At 39.1% G+C, this 16,724-nt stretch overlaps 1 protein-coding gene and 4 non-coding genes across 5 annotated transcripts; 4 read left to right on the top strand and 1 right to left on the bottom strand.

Moving 5' to 3' along the window:
- Positions 1–2,834: 2,834 nt before the first annotated feature.
- On the bottom strand, positions 2,835–10,192 carry ube2g1a (ubiquitin-conjugating enzyme E2G 1a (UBC7 homolog, yeast)). The gene is made up of 6 exons (XM_050041020.1): positions 9,992–10,192; positions 6,994–7,096; positions 6,736–6,833; positions 5,535–5,713; positions 5,092–5,211; positions 2,835–4,064 (listed from the first exon to the last, which is right to left on the bottom strand). Exons 1-5 carry the CDS (start codon positions 10,035–10,037, stop codon positions 5,125–5,127), a joined length of 513 nt encoding a protein of 170 aa, XP_049896977.1. The 5' UTR covers positions 10,038–10,192; the 3' UTR covers positions 2,835–4,064; positions 5,092–5,124.
- A 644-nt stretch (positions 10,193–10,836) lies between these two features.
- trnav-aac (transfer RNA valine (anticodon AAC)) lies at positions 10,837–10,909 on the top strand. Its single transcript has one exon. It is a non-coding gene; the product is annotated as a tRNA-Val (tRNA).
- A 411-nt stretch (positions 10,910–11,320) lies between these two features.
- trnav-cac (transfer RNA valine (anticodon CAC)) lies at positions 11,321–11,393 on the top strand. The gene has a single exon. It is a non-coding gene; the product is annotated as a tRNA-Val (tRNA).
- A 746-nt stretch (positions 11,394–12,139) lies between these two features.
- On the top strand, positions 12,140–12,211 carry trnad-guc (transfer RNA aspartic acid (anticodon GUC)). Its single transcript has one exon. It is a non-coding gene; the product is annotated as a tRNA-Asp (tRNA).
- Positions 12,212–13,053: 842 nt separating this feature from the next.
- Positions 13,054–13,125, top strand: trnad-guc (transfer RNA aspartic acid (anticodon GUC)). The gene has a single exon. It is a non-coding gene; the product is annotated as a tRNA-Asp (tRNA).
- Positions 13,126–16,724: the final 3,599 nt, after the last annotated feature.

Here is a 16,724-nt window from a genome sequence, read left to right as displayed (position 1 = left end):
CAGAGATTTTATATAACTAAAAGTAGCAATACCACAGAGTATACACCGATCAGACAAGACATTAAAACCACTGACAGGTGAAGTAACATTGATCATCTTGTTACAATGCAATGTTCTGCTGGGAAACTTGAGGTCCTAGCTTTCATGTGGATGCCACTTGACGCACCCCACCCACCCAAACACCACTTCGGACTGACCCTTATGGCAACAACACTCCCCAGTGGCCAATGGCCGAGGATCATGACAAAGAGCTCAAGGCCTTGACCTGGCCTCCAAATTCCTCAGATCCAAATCCAATCGGGCATCCTTAGGACATGCTGGTACCTCATCTCGCAACCAGCAGGACTCAAAAGATCTGCTGTGAAGGCCCTGGTGCCAGACACAACCGGGTATCCCCAGACTTCCTGTGTCCATATCTTGACATGTCAGAGCTATGTCAAATCCCTTGAGGCCCCACCAGGATGTATGTCTGGGGTATTGGCATGTCCCACAGATGCTTGGTCAAATCGGGACCGGGGGGCACTGCCATCTGGGAGTAGCATCCACATATATGCCAGTACCCAAGGTTTACCAGCAGAACACGGCATTGTAACAAGATGATCAAAGTTATTAATTTCACCTGTCAGTGGTTTAAATGTTTTGGCTGATCGGTGTACATACTCTGTTAGAAGAATTTTTACTTAGAGGGATAGTGGGGTTTTATAGGCTAGTTATCCATAGACAGTATATTACATACAGCAGAAGTCAGTTTGCATGCCCTAAGTTTTGGAGAAGAAAGCTGTAGTCTGACATGGAAGTGAGGCAATGTACTGCTGTGGAAGGGTCAGCATGTTTTGTCGCTAACCCCTCCAAAGCAGTTCATTGCTGAGCTTCTGTGTCAGACTCCAGCCTGCTTTTCCAAACCTGGGGCATGCTGACCGACACCTACTGACTATCAATAAATACCCCATACAACCCCACTTAAAAAGTCCAAGCTATTGCTTTAATTAGAAGCACTGTACAAAGTATCGGTATCAAAATATACCTAAAGTAGCCAAACATCTAATAGAGTGGCACAGGAATGAGTCCTAAAATGCTGAAATGACTTAGCATTTTAGCGCTCCTCGTCTTGAAGTCAATGGGTTTTCTAAATGGGTTTTTGGTGAGATACCTGAAAAAAGATCTGTGGTTAACACAAGCTTAAGAGACTCACATTTTGTTTAATGACATAAAACACACCAGTTTATACCCACTGGTGAATTTTGAAGCCTTTAGGTGACTTAAAAAGGTGGTTGCCAACAAGTGAATTGAATTTAGGCTTCAAAAATGATAAAAGTGGTGTTTATTTGTGAGATTATCTCACTGAACATAACACATTAAGTATTATATACTTTTGTTTGCCACAGATCTGACTTTCTGCGATAATCCAGAGTAGTAAATCCCACTGGTTTTTTGAGGAGGGAACCAGGGTGATGCTAACATCCACACTGGTCTTTCAACACTCTATTTAAAAGCCATACTAATGTGTCTGGCATACGTCCACAGTTAAAGCACATAGTGGATTCAAGTCCCTGTATCCATAATGCTACAATAATAAATTTAGTAGACCGCGAATGAAAACAAAAAAGAAAATATGGTATTCAGTTTGTGATCATTCAAACTCTAAACTTTCCTTCAGTAGTTGACAGTGATGTGCTTGCGGAGACTGGACACCAATTACACACCTATAGGCATCTGTGAACTCCACTAAAAACGTATTTTGTACAAAGTTAATCTGCCGTAACGTTACAGTAGCTCTGATAATCTAAATATTTGGCTGTGTGATTTGTATGGAAACCCATTTCGACCAATGTCATTGAAAACACACACGCAAAATGATGTCAAGTACAACAGACCTTTTCTTTAAGTTAGACGCACCATTGACTCGGTGAGCTTTAGCACCACATTTCAAAGCACTGTTTGTTTAGAAAGGGTGACATTTTAGTGTTTTGTAATTTAAATGTCTTGCTTTTTAATTTTTGTTGCTTTTGTTGACAGACAGCTAGCTGTGTTAACATACTGTGGCCACCCTTGTCTCCTCCCAGGTCTCCACAGGGAGCAAGCAGCTTCATTTTTAGCTACAAACCCCCTTCAGCATTGTTAACAGTGTTAGCACCTTTAGCTGTGCTGACGGCACTAACAGAGCTATAAGTAGTTACAAATGCTGAAGGGGGTTTCCTGCTCAAAACCCAGGCAATGTGCTCTTAATTGCTGCGTGAGGGGAGATTGGAGGGTGGGTACAGTTTTTATGGTGACTCTGTTGGGTTGGGACAGCATTACAAGTGGTAACTGCTGAATGAGTGGCGACGCTAGCTTATGTTAGCTCCCATCAGACCCGGGTGGTGCCCAGTGCAGTAAACTGAAAAGTAGCAAAATGAACCTACTGACCAACATGTGTAACCAGTCAAAAATATTCCTGGCAGTTAACCGATCAACTGTTGATATCCCTACTGGCAAAAATTAATGACTTAAACATGAGAAACACAATATTTTGACCTGGGCTTATCATCACAAAGTTGTTTGCACTAGCTAAAAAACCAGACTTGTGCAAATGTAGACAATGTTTCTCATTATTTTGGGATACTAAGTCATTACTTTGAGAAAGTTTCTTATGACTGTTGATCTTTTTTTCACTGTTTGTCATCATTTGTTTGAAATACTGAAAAATAAACCAGGTTAAAAAACGATTAGGCAATCTGTAAATTAATATTTGTCCAATGAAAACACTTTGTGTAAAGGTTTCTGTTGTGTGTCATGAGCAATATGTAATTAATGCTGTGTCCAAAAAAACGCACCTGAATTAAATACACAATTAATTATTGAAAAAAAGTCATATTTTAGAAGAACTCACTACAGGTGACAGGTTTCATAACATGAAAAATATACATCAGTATTTTGTATTTGTACATTAGGCAAAACTGCAATAGTTCAGTGAGCAGAATAATCGTGAGATTGTGGATCGGGGGGGGAGCGACAAAACAAAAGGGGCACACATACTGTACACACAAACACTCAAACATTCGCAAACAAAACCCCAGAAACATTCAGCAAAAAACAAAACAAAAAAAAAACAACAAAAAAAAATTTACAACAAAGCATGCATAACAATTCCTACCGAGGACAACACAGACGAGGAAAAGAGAGGCTGCTAAAAGAACAGAATACTGGAGAAGAAGACCTCAAATTGTATCAGGATATCAAAAATTAACACTTCATACTAGGGGGAGTTATTGCTACACCAAATTGTTACCATTATACAGATTCCCTGTGTACTGGCTTTTAAATAAAGTCATACGTAAGTGGTACACAATTTCTCCATCTTTTTTTTCCCAACATTTTTTAACACTTGTTCAATGCAGGGTGAAGTGGCCAAGCATTTTATTAGGAGGCACTTTTGAAAAAAGATAAACAAAATTTAGCATGCAAGAAAATGAAGTGAACTGAGAAGGATGGTAAGACTCTCGATGGATAAAGAAAAACCAAATCATTCGGGTACATGATGTCGTGTATTCTAATATGGCGGCGTTCCCTTCACCAGTCACGTCACTCATCTCCTGCTTGAATCAATCGAGCTCTCCGCAGGTATATTTGTCCAACAGTGTCACAATTCTCTTTCTATTTAAGACTCAAACACTCTAAAGAGAACTAATGCATGCTGGAGCTGAGAGAGGGAAAATGAACAAAAATAAAACTATCTGAGCCAGAGCTATTCATTTGGTCTAAGTGTTTTGATGGATGGAGAGGGAGCTTATATATTATCCGGTTTAGTCTGTGCTATATACATGTCTTTACAATATCTTCCTGAATGTTGAAGCAGTTCATAGACTTGAAAAATGTTTTATCATCTTCTGGGTTGTTGTTTTTTTTGTTGTTTTTTTTGAGTTGGCACTTGCTTGGCGGTTTTCTGTCAGCCTTGGTAGTCACTGTTATGTTCTATTGCAGCCTATAGTAGCCAGTCTGTTCCTGCCAAAATTAAGGAGGACGAGCCTGGCGACAGGGTGGAAGAGTGCAGGAAACAGTGCCATGTTGATTTTTCAATTGGAGACCTGTGGGGAGAGAAGCACACAAGAAACAACAAAAAAGAAACGTGTTAGGAAGCAGCAAGTTATAAAGTCAACATGAGAAACAAATATTGAATGATAAAAAGATCAGCGGTATGTTACATCAAGTAGATGTGTGTGCTAGTCAAAGTTAGGATGTTAAGTCTATAGGCAGCTCATTGATAGCTGTAGTGTAGACAGCTTGACACTTGTTGAGTTGCACAATGAGTAAGATGAAAAGGTGTAAGACGATTATTTCAACTGATACAAACCCTTTCATCTAAACGGGCAAAATGGCTTAAATGTCAATTAATAAATATATGTATAAATAAATAAATGAATTTAGGGATACATAAATTAATACAGAAATAAATAAAAGTATAAATAAATAAGGAAATAAATAAATGACTGAATGAACACAGAAATGAATAAATAAATGTAAACAAAATTTATAAAATAAATACATAAATAAAAATATAAATAAACAAATGTAAAAATAAATAAATAAATAGGTATGGGGATAAATAAATAATGTATAAAAAAATAAAATAAATAAATGCATGACTGATTGAAATCTAATAATAAAAGACATAAATGCATATTTTAATTTATTTCTACAATTTCGTACATTTATTTTTATCTGTATTTATTTCAGTATTTATTTGCACCTTTTTTTTTTTTTTTACCATATTTATTTCAGAATTTTTCATACATTTAATCCTGTATTTATTTATTTATTTATTTATTTATATCAGTCATTTTTCATCCTCCCTACTTATGCTCCAAACAAGTGAATTATCACCTAACTTACTCTTACGAATGAAAGAAAAAAATCAAATATCAAAGATTAGTATGTTATGCAGTTTTTACCATTCATTTAGGACCTCTGCATTAGACTGATTTGGTTCAAACCTGTACCTAATAAACTGGCAACTCAGTACAGATTACATTTTGTTACATGCAGGTATTTGTGAACAACTGAAATTAGTTGTGATTCAAAGATATTAAAAGGGTTAAAGTGAAGAATACTTGCCCTGAAAACATGAAGCTAGATCCTTGCTAAATATCACTCAAACGCAGTCTCTTGGCTTTTTCGTACACAACGTGCAACTTTCCTCTTGAATGCGCCGTGTCTGTCCTCCCTCCACTCTTTCTGCAGAGGGGAAATAAGATAAAGACAATTAATTTTCATATCTTTGTAATATACTGCATGTCTCTCTTTTCAGTTGGTCATATTATCTATACGTGTACAAAATTATAATTAATAATAAATTCATGTATTGGCCATAGATTTTGTCAGTCATGTACTTTTCAATGTTGTCTAAAATATTAACCAGGTAATTCTTGCATTTCATAGACTGCTGTGGTCTGAGATGACCACTAGATATCTTGTTTAGAAAATAAAAGCACATTCATTTTATTCAGATACCATTTTTAATCTACTTTTTTTTTTTTTTTAAAAACATGTAAACTTACTGCAGCATCCACATTGGCTGGTGAGTCACCATTTGGGTCTGCCAGCATAGAGATAACACTAATCATGATGGTTTCCACTGTGTGGATAGGCAGCCAACGCTCCTCTGGTTTCTCATAGCCATACTTGTCCTCTCCGGGCTCGTGCAAAATAGAAATACATACGTCTCCATTCTTGTCAACTGAAAGAAAAAACAAAAACATGTAGAATACAATTTATGAAGCAGAAAATGCTTTCACTATTCTTACAACCTTCAATGCTTCAATCCTGATTTAATTTGATGTTTTTTCTTTTTAATTTGAATTCAACATGTGAATTAACTTCAAAAATTTTTTTCATAGCATTGTTTATACTATATTAAAAATGTTTGAATGCACTGAACATGTTATGGGGAATAGTGATTAAATATATCAAATCCTACGCTCCTCAGTGTTTTTCCAAAGTGACCATAGTGCATTTCAGTTTATTTTTTGGACATCAATTGCAATTGTACTTAAAAATTAAAACCTTTTTATTAGCCTGTTATAACTGCACAGTGGACTCTTATTTATGGAGGACGGTCAATGCCAAAATAAAAACAAATTAATGACTCGATAAATAAATTAATTAACAAGCCATTATATATACCAAAAACAATTTTAAAAATAAAAGTAGTCTTTAATTAATTGATAAAATGTGAGATAAATTTGGTACTAGTTTGAATTTGCCTCTTTATTTATATACCTTTGTAATAATTTACCTATTTATTTAATTTTCTATTTATTTTTTTTCCCATTTTATTTATTTATTTTTTTTTAAATGTAGTTATTTATTCACTTACTGTTTCTATATTGTTTTCCCTTTGCATTGTCCCTTTACTTATTTCTCTTGTTTATTGTTATAGTTTGTAAGCTTCCGTCCTCTGTTCTCACGGAGCGTGTTGTGAAAAAGTATTCCTCTGAATGTTAATTTAAAAAAGGCAGCTTAAGACTATGAACTACTGTAGTCACTGCAGGATTGAGCTTTATGTTGAACTTATATTTAATGAATTTCTGTAAACATTCTTTGATATTTCCACACACCACAAAAAGGAAACTCCTCAACATTTCAAATATGGGACTCTTGGATATGCTTACATCTTTGAGAGAGAAACTCCACCTCCTCCTAAAACGTCTTACTACAAAAAAACAAATATTATACACAGTGTGCTGCACCTGTACTTACCATTAGGGTGCCAAATATCTGTGATAAATTTCATTTTAGGTGGCCTGAGTGGGTAGTCTTTGGGAAATGTCAGATGAGCTTTAAACACACCACCTTCACTGTGAATAAAACAGATCAAAGACAACAAAAATAAATACAGCAGCTGAATTTTGTTTCAGAACATCTAAAGCAATAAATGCAAGGAGAGTTTTTTTTAGACACAACATAAGAACACACCTCTCTGAATACATCTCATGTGTTAGACAGTGACAGACTTACTACAGTGTGTCTGGAGGGCCGATGATGAGGACTTCCCATCTGTAGAGATCATTATCCTCAATCAGGCCTGCTGAGAATCCTTCCACTGGGTTTTTGTTCATCTCTAGATATAAATACAGAAATACCAAAAAACAAAGTCAAATCACCATTGACACATATCATCATACCAAAAGTATGTTTACTAGACTGATGTTTTATTCTTAAGACTGCTGAGCACACAACACAATCCATGCCTTCAGGAGGCCTTGCTTGGGGGTTGAATCAGCGCCATGTTGCCAAACACACACACCATCATGTTTGATCTGGACGTGGAAACGCCCCAGTATGCCAATTGTTACACGAGCACACATTTCTCTGTCCCAGGCAGCAAGCGATTCTGCTCCTTTGCTCTTTTTTAATCACACGTCTGCTTGTGTGTATCTGCTCGTCTCTTTGTTAGACACAAACTGACAAATCTGTGGAATAAGTAAGCATAGGACTCATACTGTTTAATTTATCAGAAACAGATCATGTATATTATATATATATCCTTTATACTGTTCATAATAGATTATCAGACCAGTGTCCAGATTTGCTCGCGGCTCGTCCAAGCCCCAAAACTATCGCTGTAGATCACAAGCTGCCATGGCGCCACCTAGTGTGAACAGCCTAGTTGGTTAACATGGGCACTGAAAGGAAGCTGGCCGCGTGCTTCACGGCGCTTCTGTGTCCAGTGTGAATCATGTGCAATAGTTCAAAGGCATCCCATACTTACTATCTGATTCACACATTCATTTTCAAAATATTTACTTCACTTTGCAACTCCTACCTTCACACATAAATTCATTCTAGGGAATAAAGAAATTTTACCAACACGTGCTGATATAGACCGTCACCATATCTGCCTACACAGATTAAGACACATCAGGTTTTGTATGCAACATATTTAGATGACCCCAAAAAAGTTAGTAATTTTGTGATATTCCCTTGAACATAGTGAGCCATTGTAATCAACTGTAGATGCACATATCAACTTAAAATGTTCCTGCTGAAGGGGGAGAATTCAGCAACTTGTATGGCCTTAGCTCAGTGGTCATGAATCTGATTCAATTTGAAGTTTTGTGCAACAGCACAATAACTGCATTTAGGAATCCTCCAAATATTTCTCTATTTCTATGTGTATTTGATGTAGATCCAGATTGAAAAGAAGAACAAACAAAAAATGACTGTTGGACTTGAAGGAATCTTAGTCAACTTATGGGTCTCTGACTGATGATTCCAATCTCCATCCTGTATCAATGCCTTGGAGTTAAACAGCAAGCAACATGTCCATTTTTTCTCCTCTAAATCACATCACCAATGTCTAATACAGATATAAATGAGCTTTTACACAATTTTCTTCCTGGCCTCAAATAGAAAACATTTGTTAAACATTCTGAGTGTCTTAACTAGACATGGATTATTTCACAGTCAGCTGGCAAACTAATTGGTACTCTACATTTTTGCATGTTCATTTACTGCCATGTTCCAGAAAAAACTGAAGTCTCACACTATGAATTTGATATCTTACAACAAGTATGTCAAAGCCTGGCCTGGGGCCAACTGAGATTTAAATGGCATTTGGCTTGTCCTTTGAAATATACTATACAATTAACACAATACTGGTCAAACAAGCGTGACTGCTTTGCATTTTTATCATTCACCTCACAATGGCCAGACAGTCATACAGTTTGTAGACTTGCAGTAGGAACTACACAGGTGGAACTAATGTGTTTTTATAGACAGCTGGCAATAAAGCAAACATACGGTTACCTAACGGCACATATTTCGTGCTAGGTAGCAGACATTTCCAAAGCAAAGAATACTTGAGTACTTGTTCACATCAAGATTTAACAGTTGCATTTGTGTCATTGTTTGTATTTGTTTTCTATAACCCATATGATGTGAGAAAGAGTTGACCCCCAGGTCTTTTCACATTATATAATCTGGCCCCTATTCAAAATAGTCTGGACACCCCTGTCTCATAAGTGCCAGCGCGTTGGTTACAGACTTAACTTCAATGCCTTTTTAAACTTTAGATTTAATTATGATATATATGTCTGCAACAAAGAACATATATTTGTCCATTTAACAGCCCCAGCTATAAAAAACAGGATTTTTAAATTTAAGATATCTGACATAAAGTTATTCACCTAATGTCAACCAACTCCCACTCAAAAATATTCAGGTTCAGGTCAATAATCCATCACTATGAGGAGATAATCTGGAAACCTACAAATGAGCTCAAAAATGTCCCTGAAATGATTTTTTTTTTAAATTAAAACATATTGACCATAATCTGACTCAACTACTTTTGGAATAATGTTTACATAAGAACAGCCAAAAAAATAAATAAATAAATAACTAAGGGCTGCCTCTTTCAAAACAGCTAATGCGAGATTAACATTAGCTTGTTAGCTTTTTGCGGTGACGCTAACAACAGTGACAGCAGCTAACTTTAGCATACAGATCTAACGTTAGCGAGTTGGCCGTTAACAATTCGATATTAACGTTAGTTAGCAAGGGAAACTGGGTCAACTAGAGGAATGTTACGTGGATTTATGCATGGATACAGCAACTAATATCATGTTGATGGCATAACTAGTAAACAAAATGTCAAAAAATGCAAAACACCGCTTGTTATGTCGGTGGTAATACATGTAAACACATCAAGTCAGCTAGAGGCTAACGTTAGCCTAACTGCTGTTAGCTTGCCCGACGCTAGAAAGTCGGTTGGGACTTCTGACAGCGGCTTTGAACTGAAATCATTATGCGACACTCAATACGCTGAAGGCGTTTCAATCATCTTAATCCATTGTTATAACCTCAACACTGTTCCTTTACCATGGGACAGAAACGTTAGTGTGGAAGGTTCAAGAAAACTGTTAGCGCCACCACAATCGTTTGAATCACAGCTAACGGTAACGTTATCGTTACTGAAGGCAGGCAGCGTCTGCTAACACCAAGGTGGTTTAATTACCTGCAAGCTGTCTCCTGAGTAACAGCGCTGACTGAGGCTCTGTCATAGTTTAGCCAATGCAATGCAGCTAAGTTCAATGGTAATATTTTGAGGTAACGGCGTTAATTTAACGTTCACCGAGCAGTGCTTCGTCTCCTTCTATTTTCCGTTTAGCATTCTCGTCATTCTTCTTCGTCGTCGCCTTCTCCTGCTACTGCCGATTCTTCTTCGTTGGAGTTTTAACGGCGGTTGTCATCCAGCGTATTCGCTGCAACACCACCACCTTCTGCTTCGGCGGCGATCAGGTCCTGAGCATTAATCCTGTTTCTCTACGAGAAAAACTGCACTGTTTACTCCACTTAAATTATATTTATTCCAGTGCGACTATTACATTCATAGTAGTACAAATTTTACGTACTTTTATTTTAATTACAATAATTACACTCATACCAGTGTAATAATTACATTTATTCTAGTGCAATAATTAAATTTATTTCAGGACAATAGTTACATTCATACTATAATCACGTGTACTTGTGCAAAAAATATTTATACTGCTGTAATAATCACATTTATTCTAATGCAATAATTAATTTATTTTAGTACAATAGTAACATCCAATATTCACATGTGTACTTGTGCAATTATTGCACAATTATTGCATTGATTCTAATGCAATAATTCTTTTTATTCTAGTGCAATAATTACATGAAGAAACGACATTATGGGCACAGACCACAAACAGCTACATTGAAAACCAGCATGATAGGTCCATTAATGATTAATTATTCTGAATTAATCACTACATGTAGCTCTACCCATAAATGAATCTTCCTGTATGTCCCTGAAAGCAACTTGCATACGGAGTTTCCGTAGTGTAGTGGTTATCACGTTCGCCTAACACGCGAAAGGTCCCCGGTTCGAAACCGGGCGGAAACACATTTAGCTTTTTGCAACGAATTACTTAACTGAACAAACCACTGTCTACATCCTCTCCATACGCACCTCCACCTCGTTTCCGCGTTTACGCAGAAGGTCCGTCACGTTAAACCAAATAACCAGGGAGTGGAAGTGGGTTTTAAAACTTCAACAGCGAGCTTCCATTGATGCTGACTTGCTGACCATCGGCAGTGCAAGACTGTGTGGGTCTGGCAGACGCTCAGTGCAAGGAAAGTTCCGTTAGACTACCTTTGCAAAAGCCAACTGCTAAAACTGAGACAGAAATGGGATGTTCACATGCAGATGTTAACCTGAGAGAGGCTGTATTATATCAAGAGAAAACGTACTCCTTACGACACTCCACAAAAAAATCAGTTTTCATATTGTCCGTGAACGCCACAAAAACATAGCGTTTCCGTAGTGTAGTGGTTATCACGTTCGCCTCACACGCGAAAGGTCCCCGGTTCGAAACCGGGCGGAAACATTATTTTCGGGATCATTTCTGTGTACAAGTATGAATACACCATCCAAGAAGCTTCTCCACTAACTGATTGGTACGGAGTCACAGGCTTTAAACCTTATGTGGGTGTGAACCGTTACAGAGACGGTGAGGTCACATGTGAGCTCTTAGTTTCAGAGTCGCTGAGGTCACCTGGCCATCATGTGTGTCAACAGGGTTAGACGGGACAGGTCTGAGTGGGTGTGAAGTCGTCTGGGGAGGGATCACAAGACTGCATTGTTGGTGGGTGATAAGTGGTGTAGGCCACCTCCTCTGTTTAATGATGTTTTTTCCGGTTTGAGGCAGATGGCTTCTCTCACGCCTCTTTCAAACCATCTTTCTTCTCTGGCCAAGATGTGCACATTGCTGTCCTCTAAGGAGTGTCCCTTCTCCTGTAGATGTAGACGGACAGCTGAGTCTTGACCTGTGCTGTGCCATCCGTTTGTGGAGTTGTTTTGTTTCACCAAGAAGAACTGAAGAAGCCTCTTGGATGAGAGGTGAAACGTCTTCAAGAAACAAGCAGTTGCCTATGATATAGCACTTACTCTTACTTGTAACCGGAGTATTTGTTTGTTATGTAGATTAAATAGGCTGTGGTGCCGTATCTATGAGAAACAAATAGCTGTTGCGGTTCCATACAAGCCAAAATGACTCTTATGACAGGAAAGGCTGCTGATCCCAGTTTGCTGTTTGTCCCTGAAGTGCCGGTATCACGTGATTTTTCACAGCCTTCCTCGTTAGTATAGTGGACAGTATCTCCGCCTGTCACGCGGAAGACCGGGGTTCGATTCCCCGACGGGGAGTAATTATAGTTTTCTCACTATGGTTGGATTCACACAGGGTCGTCCACATATTTGTTTTTAAACATATCATTTGTGTCGTCACGAGAAAGAAAGAGAGGAAACAAGACAAAAAGAAGTATAAGAACAAAAACAACTGATCAGACCAGCAGCTCCTGTATTCACTGTGCATAAATTAGTGTTTGGTCAGTGGAGTCTGGAGGCTTTGACAAGGGCATGGAGTGGAAACTAAAGCTGTTAACAGCTCTCCCGCTAGAACGGACTGTCTGATGGAGAGAAACTATATAATAACAAATGAAAAATCGAGCAATTTTGCTCGGTTTCGGCCCACTTGGCATGCTGCTGTGTTGTGCTATGGCGTGCTGGAATTTGTCATTTACGTGACAACGCTTGAACACAACACAGGCTCGCTCCGCTGTGTGTACAGTTCCGCGGCGTGTCTGACTGTGCTGTGTCTGTTAATGGTAATTTACACACTGTCCATAACAATAACTATGTCAGGTCAGGTCAGTGGCCCCTGATATAATATAGGGGAAACACTGAATCAAGCAAGAAGACTAATTAAATTATATTGTAATCGCAATCGCACATTTTTATCAAATTGTGCAGCACTAATAACAGCCATTTTTGGTCAGAAATCACTGTGACATCTTCTCAGTCTGTCAGTAAACACAGAACATGGAGTTTAAGTGTTGTTTTATGTTCCCTTTCTCCCGGTGACAGCTTACCGGCTCTGAACTATAGTTGGGAACAGGCTCAGTTATTGACAATTAGCCCACCCTGTTGTTAGCTAGGAGCTAGCTGGTAGTTTCTGCTTCCGGCATCACGTGACTTTCATTGTAGCTTCCTCGTTAGTATAGTGGACAGTATCTCCGCCTGTCACGCGGAAGACCGGGGTTCGATTCCCCGACGGGGAGTTTACCTGCTTTTCTTCACTATGCTTGTAATTCAAACATGGTTTGACTGAAAAAGCAATTTGTTTTTAAACCAATCTTTCGTGTCGTCATGACCAGTGCTGTCTTTATGTTAGCTTTACCACCCTTAAACATCTTGTTACATCTGCATGGGTGTACATTTGTCTAACTACATACACAAACACTTCTAGCGCAGGAAAAATAAGAAAACTAAAAATCTCAACGATCCGTTTCAGACTGAGGCCTTTTCATCAATAATCAAAAATCGTAAAAAAAAAAAAAAAACGTGTTTTGTGCAGCATGTCTATTTTATAACCTGTGTAAGATGGTGGACAGGTAAGTTATAAAGAACGTGTTGAAATCTTACTTGTTGACTTGTGTGTTAAATTGTTTGTTTTTAATCTAATTTGCACAATTCATAGTGTAATCTGAGTCTTTTGTTAACAATCCAAATAACTAAAAAATACAAACATACAGTGAATAATTACAAAGTGTAAATAAGGGGTGACTGTGCAAACAACTGACAGTTGTGTGCAAGTTTGTGCTGGAAAAAACACCACAAATCAACAGGGATATGTTTCTTTTCATTTATTTTGGACACACAGTAGTGCAAGTGTCAAAAACACACAGAATCCTCTTGCTGGGGACAGAGGGAGCATTTTGACCTTTGGCATCTTTGATAAACTTTTCATTATAAAATTCAGGTACATTTCAAACACTTGTGTATTACACTGAGTGAACACTGAACACACACTTTCACAATGGTCAACAGGGGTCTCATTTATAAAACAATGCTTAGGATCCATACTAAAAAAGTGCATATGGACAAAAGCCAAAAAAGTGGCTACAATCAGGCCCTCACCTCACCATCAGCATCATCAATTTCCTGTCTCCAAATTGTTTGTAAGCATGGGTCAAAGTTTCTCCCATCAAGTCTGTTTTTATAGATCACAACTTTTGCGTAGGTGTGGCGCACGCCTCTTTCAGGCCTTGTTTTGTACGTACTCAGTGTGTATAAATGAGACCCCAGGTCACATTAGGCTGTACAACTGAAAAGCATCTCTTATGATATAAAGTTGAAAATACAAAATATAGGATGTTAGTTAGTGGCAGTGTTGGGGAAGCTACTTTGAAAGCAGAGTTTTGCAAGCTACCAATTAACACTGGAAGAAGCTGAGTAATGTAGTTTGGTTATGAAAAAAAAAAAAGTCAAACTGACAAATACATGTGATATGAAATTATAACAAAATAAATTACATAAGAAAAAAAAATTAAGGTTATTTTACAAAGACTACCCACTTGTTCACAGGTCATACACAAACCAAAACCACTCATGTGAAAGTGCAGAACTGTCAGCTTGGGTATTGTACATAATAAAGTCCATCAGCCTGACAGCTGCCTGCTCAATTCTAAGCCAGTCCAAAAATATAGTTCATGTTCACGAATACTGATCAAACTTTCCTCGACCATGGAAATAACATATTGGAATTTTTAATTTAGGTGGTGTTTCCCTTTAATGATTTAGGGACTGCTGTGTTGTCTTCAAGGTCCTGTACCCTGGGACTCAGGAGCGCCTCTTGTGTGACTGCAGGAGGATCTCAGAGTCTGCTGTGGCAGAGGCGACCTCTGGAAACCTGGCTAACAACAGTGCCTCAAGAAACAAGGTGGACCAGAGTGACCTCAAGAGGCTCAAGGAGGCATACACGCTCTGCAGAATCTCTCCTGCTAATCCCACCAAGCAGCACATCAGAGAGCACTGTAGAACAAAGGTGCCACAGCCCAGAGCTCTGCTGCAGAGGGTTGAAGATGTGTTGCATCACTTCTACCTGGCAAAGGACAGCAACCATGTGCCCCTCTTCAAGGCCTCCATGTTGAAGGTGTGGAGGATCCAATGTATCCACATCCTGAGAGGCTGCCTGAGTGACCCTGAGGTGATGGAGGAAACCTCTACAGGTATGGTGGCACCTTACAGCTCAATTACACCAAGGGCGCAGGAGCTGCTGTACCATTTGGATTCCCGTGAGAGGTACCTCTCAGCAGGAGGGCTTCCACTGTCACCAAGCCCATCTTNGGAGGGACTGGGAGTGGTATCCACCATGGGGTTAGGTATCCAGAGGGCGCAGTCATGTTCCCCGAGTCAGAAGATTTAGATCTGCGTCTGCTGACAAACACTGTGATGCAGAAGCTTTGCCGAAACAATGATTAAGTCCAAGACATATTTCTTGTTCGACATCATCAGCGCTCATCATCATTATAATGACAAATAATAATGATAATGCTAATAATAATAATAATAATAATAATAATAATCATGGCCCAAAATTATGTGAAAATATGTTTCAATTCAACCTGTGGAAGTAGAGGAAGAAGTGTCAGAGGAGGAAGACATTACAGAGCATGGGGAGGATTACATGTCAACAGATGAAGAGGAAGAAATAGGCACTGAGGAGAAGAGACCTGCTGAGACGAATCTTTTTTTTTTCCGTCTAAAGATGGAAAAGTGGTGTGGACTTCCACCCCTCCGACTGACAGACGTCGTATGCTCGGAGCTCAGAGAGAGAGAGATGCCCCCCTGGTCCAACACGGTATGCTATCTCACGTGTTACTGACATAAAGTCTGTTTTTGAGCTGTTTGTGACAGAGCACATTGAAAAGATTGTGCTGGAGGAGATAAATAGGGAGGGGAGACGTGTGTATGGGGGAAGCTGGAGTGAGATGGGCAGAACAGATCTGCAGGCTTTCCTCGGTGTGCTGATACTTGGTGGCGTCTTCAGATCATGCAAAGAAGCTGCTGCTAGTCTGTGGAGCGCTCACTTTGGGAGAGCAATCTTCCGTGCTACATTGCCACTGAAGACATTTTACAGGACATGCAGAGTGATTTCACTTTGATGATCGGGGCACTAGAGAAGCTCGCCATAGAAACGACAAACTTGCCGCCATCAGAGATGTGTGGGAAAACTGGGTGTATCGCCTTCAGCTCCCATACAACCCAGGAGCTGATGTCACGGTAGATGAGCGCCTGGTCCCCTTTAGAGAGCGCTGTGGATTCAAGCAGTATATCCCACAGAAGCCAGGGAAGTATGGGATAAAGATCTGGGCAGCATCCGATGCCAGGAGCAGCTACACGCTCCTGGGGTTAGGTATCCAGAGGACGCAGTCATGTTCCCGAGTCAGAAGATTTATATCTGCGTCTGCTGACAAACACTGTGATGCAGAAGCTTTGCCGAAACAATGACTAAGTCCAAGACATATTTCTTGTTCGACATCATCAGCGCTCATCATCATTATAATGACAAATAATAATAATAATATGGGAAATCAATATAATAATGATTATGACACTACTACTACAAATAATAACAATAATAATAATTATGGCCCAAAATTATGTGAAAATTCTGTTTCAATTCAACATCTCCAGCAGCTCCACAGCACCGAAGCCCTCTTAAAACGTAGGGAAAACCCTGGAAGCCAGTGTGAATATGAGGGCTGTCGGGGCTCTGCTTTAGAGGCTGGTGACAGAACCTGCACAGGTGACCTGTTGGCAGCTGCACCTCAGACTTCCTCTCTGCCATCTCTTCTGCCACCTTCCTCCACTCAGC

Source organism: Epinephelus moara, chromosome 3 (genome assembly GCF_006386435.1).
Source record: "Epinephelus moara isolate mb chromosome 3, YSFRI_EMoa_1.0, whole genome shotgun sequence".
Taxonomy (NCBI): Eukaryota; Metazoa; Chordata; class Actinopteri; order Perciformes; family Serranidae; genus Epinephelus; species Epinephelus moara.
Note: the sequence above shows the minus strand (reverse complement) of the source record. Positions and strands in the feature narration are given on the sequence as shown.

What these genes read in the sequence shown, in the direction of transcription:
- ube2g1a (XM_050041020.1), bottom strand. Translation starts at nt 10,037, where the DNA reads ATGACAGAGCCTCAGTCAGCGCTGTTACTCAGGAGACAGCTTGCAG. An exon ending in GGCCCTCCAGACACACTGTA is followed by an intron (nt 6,834 to 6,993) that starts GTAAGTCTGTCA and finishes TTTTATTCACAG; the next exon opens with TGAAGGTGGTGTGTTTAAAG. An exon ending in AGATATTTGGCACCCTAATG is followed by an intron (nt 5,714 to 6,735) that starts GTAAGTACAGGT and finishes TTTTTCTTTCAG; the next exon opens with TTGACAAGAATGGAGACGTA.